General features: G+C 30.6%; 1 protein-coding gene across 1 annotated transcript; it reads right to left on the bottom strand.

Annotated features, from left to right (window-relative positions):
• Positions 1–1,744: 1,744 nt before the first annotated feature.
• LOC125503613 (zinc finger protein 675-like) lies at positions 1,745–8,052 on the bottom strand. The gene is made up of 4 exons (XM_048664331.1): positions 7,594–8,052; positions 5,835–6,362; positions 3,979–4,688; positions 1,745–2,116 (listed from the first exon to the last, which is right to left on the bottom strand). Exons 1-4 carry the CDS (start codon positions 7,726–7,728, stop codon positions 1,915–1,917), a joined length of 1,575 nt encoding a protein of 524 aa, XP_048520288.1. The 5' UTR covers positions 7,729–8,052; the 3' UTR covers positions 1,745–1,914.
• Between the last annotated feature and the right edge of the window lie 285 nt (positions 8,053–8,337).

Genomic DNA, 8,337 nt, shown 5'->3' with positions numbered 1-8,337 from the left:
GTCAAAGTTAACACTTGATTTAAAATTTTAAAGCTTCATTTCTTTACTTGAAGCTTTATTTTGTTGACTCAACTTCTTTGTGCCTTACTTTAAATATCAGAAAACGAAAACAATTACAAATTGTCACCGTATATGTTGCTAATTATCGATTACTTTCCCAAGTAAACCATTTCAAAAAGCTGTTTATTTAGCTGATTATGACTGGTTAACACGATCATTTGCAAGTAAAAAAGTGTTAACAACTATTGTAACACAACCTATTTTCGGTTTAAGACATCAGCTTGGTTGGGTTTGGACATCAGTTTATTTCAATGATAGCTGAGGCTACTCGAGTTTTTCGTAAATATTTGATCTACTCACATAAGGAAAATGTTAGCTTTCGAACCAAATAAAGACATGTAATGTGCAAATTGGAACGTGTTATGCCATTAAACTTAATTGCTTAAAAGTGCACACAATATATTGTAGTATTTACATATAACATTTAAAACGCTACGACATGAAAAACGTTGTTAAGAAACTTAAATGAAATTCTTTCAGCTATTGGGAATGTACTCGTCCTGAGTAAAGCTTTTTTTGTAAAATGTAGTTTACGATTTTAAGAGTATATGCAGCGCCATCTGAAACTTCTTCGCACGAATGTTTATTATTCATGTAATGATTTATAGAAATAGTTTCCGGAAAAAAATTGTTGCATTTTTAATAAGAGTTTCAAACTGTAATATAAATTTAAAAAGCTAATTCTTGTTAAATTTGTTTTAACTTTTTCCAGCAGACGCAAAGCAATTGTATTAATGTTCGTTAGTTTATTGCTTTTATTTTTATTTATTATTTAGTTAAAAAAATATTTGAGTACAGTATAATCTAGAATGGATGAAGATAAATATAATGCATTTTTCCATAGAATGGCTGGATTGAAAATTTAGAAATATAATTTTTTTAAGGTGGTTTTTTGTATCTTATCCGTTTAGAGCAAAAGCAACAATTTTTCAATTTTCTCGGGAATAATGTCTATTCGATGACAATCTATATCACTTATTAATATAGGTATCTAGTAAGTTCCTCTTTTTCCATGGTTCCATATTTATATGAATTACTAGGAGGCACAATAGGTAATCACTAAATGTTGTAGCGTTTAGCCGATGTACACGTGAGATATTCGATTAAAGTAATTAAGGCCCATAGAAAAAATTCGATTCTTTGGTGTATAGGTACCGTTAGGTTGAATTCATCATAATCAGGCTAAATGGTCCATCCGGGTATTGTAATTTAGACCTCTACATTTTGGTGTTAATTACAGATCGCACTTTCTTTGAAACTAATATTTTTCATGTTGACCAAAAATATATATATGTTATCTAGGATATGAAATACATACAATTGGAAAATTAAATAGTTTAGAAAATACCTAGAAAATAAGTCTTCGGCTTCAGTTCGTTAATGGAAAATGAAAAAAATCTTGTATTAAATACTCTGTCTATCATTTAGACTGTTAAGCAAGTTAAGTAGCTTTTATCCTGAAAATTTGGCTACTTCTATATCACTAATATATGGTTGATCGATTTATGATATTTTCAACACTGCGACATTACAATTATACCAAAATTTTGCTGCTTCAAACTCAAACATTTTCTGAAAATTTATGTATTGGGTGTCTCCTTTGAAATAACGGAGTAGTTGCAAGGTTTTTTTTTTCAAGCGGTAATGCGGAATTGCTGAAAATATTTTTAATTGTTAGATTTTGAATAATTTTTGAACTAGAGAAATTTTGAGAATAATTTAAATTCCGTTTTTGTATACATCTACGCTGCCATCAACCGTGAGTCAAAAATTCGATAATCTGAATTATGTAGGAAGATAACTAAAGAGCAAATACATACACCAAAATTGAACAGAATTTAAGATCTGGATAAATTATATTGTTGTACCTGTATGAATTCTTAAGTGCATATTGTAGGCTACTCTTTGGTTAAATCTCTTCGGACAGTGCGGACACTCATACTCTTTCCTATCTCTATGAATTTTCAGGTGGCTGCTCAAATATCCTTTGTCGTTAAATGTTTTGCCGCACTCTGGACATTTCGTGGAAAATTCTTTGGTTCCTTCATGAACAGATCTGCGAACAACAAAAATTAAATACATAATTATTTAGATTTTTGCACAAATTTTGCAGTATATAATCAAATTGATTATAAAGAAATAATTTTCTGGTAGAAATTACTTTATTGCGAACCAATAACATTTGGATCATAAAATAGGATAATTTTTCTTAAAAGTCATTTCTATCTTGGTGCCTATAAAAAATAGAGAATCTTCAATTATTTTCACAACTGTATGTAGAAAGAGCATCGAAGAAGTCCATGTTATATTTAATTTTTACGTATTGTATGTTTATTTTAGGCAAGCAAAATCACTTTGTTGGGACACTGTTTGCTCTTTAAGAAAATAATAATATATGTTTCACATAGGTACGTATTATTGCTTTTTAGATGTGTTTGACAACTTTTTTTTATTGTTTTGTTAAGGTGTCTTCTAATATCTGTCTAATATAAATATAATTGCAGGATGCTTGATTTTTCTTGGGATTCGGTCTGTGTATATAAATTTTCTGGTCAAGTTTTTGCATGTCAAGTCAAGTCAATGCATGCTTCAATTAAAACGAAAATGGCCTTTTGAAGCCTCTGCCAAACCATTTAGTGGCAAATTACTTTATCAGTGTCGAACTAAAAGAAGGTGTTAGTAGATTTAATTTTGCGGAGTTTTTAACATTAAACTGCACAACATTGCCTAAACATTTTACCATCCATACTCATTTATTTAATTATCAAATCTCGTTTGGTTATAAAGCTCACACTGATAACGAGTGGACAATTTTGAAACACTATCCATTAGTTATATATAATATATGTATTTTATTTGTTTCCATTATATCTTAATTAAGTGTGAATATATTTTTATTTTAAATGTTACACGGAAACGTATCTAATTTGTGTGATGTTTGATTTTATCAATGTAATTAACTGACTAATTTGGCCATGAATATCAGCCAGTGCGGTAACAATTAGTGCCAAATTAAAGCACATTAAGACTAGTTTAGGCACGGAAGTGTTTAGAAGGTGAAATGATGTGAATGATCGTTAGCATGTACGACCTTGTTTGCTATGTTCACTACTTTGAATATTCTACTAGAATAGATAAAAGTACAAAAATCGGATGCTACTCTGTTAACAAGTATTGCTATTAACTTTTCAGGTAACAAATTGCAGGTACAGAATATTACAGACGCTACTTCTGGCCAATTATTTTTATGATTTTATCATTATGATATAAGTAAATTATTTATTCAATATTTTACAATAACTTATGTAATCGTAAAATATACGTGGATAAAACTAGAGCAGTTATCGAGTGGTACTGTATAGTGCTATACCCACACCCTAATAGTTCAAAATAGTAGTATATCATTCAGTATGGAATCATTTAGTGTAGAAATACGAAAAAAGCAAGAAAAATGAGCAATATCAACAATCTAAAAGAAGCAAAAATAACGTAAACCATTTGAACAAAATTACGGATTATTTTGGTTTACTCGATTTGGGTAATCTTCATGTCTGCTAGGCCATAATGTCGACAATTTTGTATTGTTGATCTGATGGTAAATGAAGAGTCAAAGGAACGTTACCACTTTGGTAATTGAAAAAATAATTTGCAGTGAGGTTCTACTCACAAAACGTACATTAAATTAAGAAATTGAAGCAAATTAAAAACAGAAAATTTTAAAATATGAAAAATGGACCACTTAGAGTGGCCGAAGGTGCAAAAAGCTGACAACTCAAGAACTGAAAAAACTGTTTCAGTAATTTGTTGATTCAAGATGAAATATGAATTTACTACCAACTCGAAAATTGAAAACAAAATTGAGTGCTTTGCTTATTTGTAAAACATAGGTATTATTTGAAGTTATTTTCAAAAACTCACCTATGATATTTGTAGTTTCTCAGCTGACTAAACGACTTTCCACATTGTTCACACTTGAACTGTTTCTTTTTCACATTATTTATATCTTCTCCTTTTGAGTCGTCATTGCTTGAATCACTTGTTGAATTCTCGATGGAGTTATTTTGCTGATTGCTATTAGAATTTTCATTAAAATCCAGCATTCTGTCACTGCAGACTTTGCGTTCGGGAATATTCGAGGGCGCGTCTACAAAACTCTCTGAGATTTCCACTGATTCAAGTGGTGCACAAGTCTGAGTAACAGTTGAATATGTTTTTGGTATATCTAGACTACATATCGAATTGCATTTAGAGGTTTCTTTGCCAATTGATGATTCACTTGAGTAACTACTTTTTTCGATGTTATCTGGCAAGTAATTTCCACCAAATGGTACTAGCTGAGTCAAATGTCTTGAAAATGGAAAATTTGTAAATTTCGGCAACTCTACTCTTTTCTCACAGGCAGTATCTTTTAGACAAACATTTTTATTTGTTGTAGGATCATGTTTCTTTACTGCTAGGCTAGTTCTTATTTCCGTTTCTGTGTCGTTGTTTTGTATTGATTTTTCCTTTGCTACTTCTGAACTATTGAGACGAAGGTGGCGAATGATGTTTTCCAGTCGTTTCGAACTTTCTTTGGTAGGTTCACTTTCCATGTTGTTATTTGGATCTTCATCGTAAGTCTTCTGAATCTAAATATTCAAAAATAATTCAAAATTTAAATTGATGTCACTTACTCATAATGCAGTATTTTTTTAATGAGAAAGAGTATGAGTTGCAGGATTTAGAGCAATTGCGTTGAGTTTTATGTACGATAAAAATTAAATAGTTGTGAGTACTAGTATCTATGTCTTCTAAACCAGAAGAGTAATAAAAAGGTATCCCCGATGCTTTACGAACTAATAGGAAATTTGTTCTTCAGAAAGACACATGTGCGCAAAATGGCAACTTTAAGTGAATTTTAGGAATATATTTAAGCTTGACTTTATGTGGCTTGAAAGTTACTAAGGACGTCCTCGTTTCAAAGTAAAATAATCCATAATCCATCCATAAATCTTTTTGAATTTTATCGCACACGAATGCAATAGTTTTCTCCAACCACTACAACACTTCAGAGATATTTATTGTCAATGTTTGATATTACATTTTTTGCTGTTACTAATCGAAATATCATTGAAATATTTGATTGTTTATTCAGTTCGCAATAAATATAGGAAGATACTTGACCGAAAGGATTTAGAAACTATAAAGTTAATTAACTAGAAACGCATTTCTAGGATATAGATGGATCGAATACATAATTATGTACTTGTTCTAAGGCAAGAAATAAACTAAATTACAAACATATTGATGAACTGGGTTAAACCGTTTTGCTGCTAGGAAACATTTAAAAAACGCGAAAAGAAACAACAAACTGATGTGAGTGTAACGATTGGATGTCACAAATTAATCGGCATTTAACCAATTAAGTAAGAAGAACGCGAAACCGAACTAATTATTCTAATTAAACACACATTCAGGCAGAACGCACGTTTACAAAACTGCGCTGGAAAGTTCGATTAATTAATTGTGCTCACTGAAGAAATAAATTCCAGAATCTTGGCATTACAAATCGTTCGAGTCATTTTTAGTTACCTTAATGAAGAAATTTGACTGATGAATAATGAATAAATTGGTATTTGCGTTATTAGAAAACTTGTTTCGTGTCATCAATGTTATTATGATTTGGTCCGGTCAACGGCGCCAAAATGATTTTTTTTATGTAAGATTACGCAAAAACTCACTTTTTAATTGAGAGCAATCCTTTATAGTTTGGCGACTATTATTTTAAAGCTTACCTCATTTTCTTGTGGTTTTAAACTAACAATTCTCGGATCTTCAAATATTTTCTTCTCTCTTCTCTGGCTCCAAGGGCTTGGCATAACAGCATTGCACATCTTCTTAACGTTTCTTTTAAACATACCAATCTCAATTGGTAGAAGGTCTGGAAGCTTCTTATCCGGTTTCGTCTGTTGGGCTTCAGACTTGGGAATGATCCTGTTATTTTCTGTTGACTTTTTTGCATCTTTAGTTTGACTGTCATCTGGTTTGCTCAAATTATCTTTAACATCTAATCTCAAAATATCTCCATTATTATAATCTGGCTTTTGAATTATATCCAGGGATTTATAAATGTCTTTTATGTGTTGCATATCAATAGCTATCTTCAAAAATTTTGATGCAGCCAGAAAGTCATCTATAGCTTGGCTACAAATCAACGTCCTTCCGGTATAAATGTAATCTAGAATAGTAGACATTATTGATCCACTAACATCAGGCAGGATAATAACAGATGTTGAGTCTGATGGGCATTGCTGAAGTAGTTCCTGTAAGTAAATTGAAACAAAACTAATTTATTGATATCATGCATTAACATTTACGAAAATTACAAAAAAGGCTCTGATTTAAAAAAAAAAATTAAATTGGCAAACCAAAGAAGCATTAAACCTGAGACTCGATAGTGCTCTACAAGTAATCTCTACTTATAAAATCTTTATTAAAAACCAATAATAACCAATGCGCTAACTTAAATTCAATATTATGCAAAATATTCTGAATAGCAGAATGCCACTAGACAATTGTGACGAATTTTTAATTAATATTAAATTATAGAATTTTAGTTTTTTTCAGTTACTTTTCCCATCGAATTTAACTACACTACTGCTGAGTTTAATTGCTGATTGTAAAATTTTATGAGCTTAATAAACTTATTCTCCATATATTTTTTTTATGACAAAATTCTAAATTAAGATGACATATTTTGGTTTTCCTAAATTATCCGTCAATTGGGGGGAAAAGAACTACTCACGTGTTACATTAACAACAATTTTTTAAAGATCATTACTTGGAACAATTGGTCATTCTAAAATGCATTTCATACCTTATTAACATATTTATCAATTACGAATTTTGTCTATTTGATATAACTGTTTATAAGAAAACCAATTACCTTTTCACTACTTTTACGCCATTAATTTGCATTAAATATCAAATTCTTTAATGATTTTGGATTATAAAATCGTTCAGCAAATGCAAATTAGTTGACTGACGCATTTGGGGATATGGTTATATGTATAACATCACATATGTAACATTAGTATTAAATTATAATTAATTTAATTTAATTTTGTTGAAAATGATTATTTTGATGATAACAGAATCAAATTTCATATAAAATGAGCATATATGTATATTATAGTAATAGTTAAAATAAAAACGGGTTAGAATTCGGTGCGTCCGATTAATTAACAAAATGAAAAACACATCTATTTAAAAAAACGTTAATGTTACTTAATTAAGAATTCATGGGCTGTCTACACTCTAACGGTAGAGATTTACTTTCTTAATAACCGTCCTACAACGGGTTTGACAAAGATCAGCAGACTCTTTCGTTTATTTTAATCATTTGCAGATTACGCATGTAATTAACGGACTTTTCCAAACATGATTTAAATAGTAATTCTCAATTTCACTTATTGAATTTCTGCTAAAGGACAATCGATTTTTTTAAATTAATCATCCTCCAGCAACGATTGTTTTCTTTAATTCGGCACTTACCTTAAATACTGGACTAGCGACTGATAGAACGAATTTATGTGCCAATAGACGATGATCGCTGCAACTTAAAATTACATCACAAGTGGATTCAGTAATTAGTAGCCTTAGAGCTCCTTCTTTAATAACAGCTTCCATTGTTTTATCTGAAAAAAAAAACAGTAACAATAATGAAATAAAATCCAGTTTTTATTATGGTTGTTGTAAAAATTAAGTTATTACGTTGGGATGAACTTATTGGAGGTTATATCAGAAGTATTAGGTTAGAAAAGTATCTGGCCAATTGTAAGCCAGCTTACATTTAGGTCAACTAATTAAAAATTCTTCACTGCCAACATGTAATTAACTTATATGCCTTGTATAAAAAGCTTCTTTTGTGCTTAGTGTCAATTAAAATTTAGTACATCCTCACATCTACACGTGAAAAGATGTGAAATCTAATCACACCTCAATATAAAACGAAGAGAATGTACTGTCATCATTATCAGCTTATATTGTCCACAGTGTCCACTACTGGACCAAAGCCTTTCTGAAATGTTGCCATTCTTTCCGGTCCTGTGCCATCAGTATCCAATTTCCAGCGGCCCTCCTTATGTCGTCACTCCATCGTTGTGTCTAATGGTTCTATTTGGGATTCCATCTCGGAGGGTTATTCCAAGAATTGATCTCTTCATATTACGTTGCATGACTTGTATTTTCTGAATGTTATTCTTGATCATTGTTATTGTCTACGAGTCGTATGTTAAA

Source organism: Dendroctonus ponderosae, unplaced genomic scaffold (genome assembly GCF_020466585.1).
Source record: "Dendroctonus ponderosae isolate FM_Combo_2020 unplaced genomic scaffold, Dpon_F_20191213v2 Dpon_F_20191213_202, whole genome shotgun sequence".
Taxonomy (NCBI): Eukaryota; Metazoa; Arthropoda; class Insecta; order Coleoptera; family Curculionidae; genus Dendroctonus; species Dendroctonus ponderosae.
This window is presented reverse-complemented; position numbering and strand designations above follow the sequence as displayed.

What these genes read in the sequence shown, in the direction of transcription:
- LOC125503613 (XM_048664331.1), bottom strand. Translation starts at nt 7,728, where the DNA reads ATGGAAGCTGTTATTAAAGAAGGAGCTCTAAGGCTACTAATTACTGAA. An exon ending in TCGCTAGTCCAGTATTTAAG is followed by an intron (nt 6,363 to 7,593) that starts GTAAGTGCCGAA and finishes ATTTACTTACAG; the next exon opens with GAACTACTTCAGCAATGCCC. An exon ending in TAAAACCACAAGAAAATGAG is followed by an intron (nt 4,689 to 5,834) that starts GTAAGCTTTAAA and finishes TTGAATATTTAG; the next exon opens with ATTCAGAAGACTTACGATGA.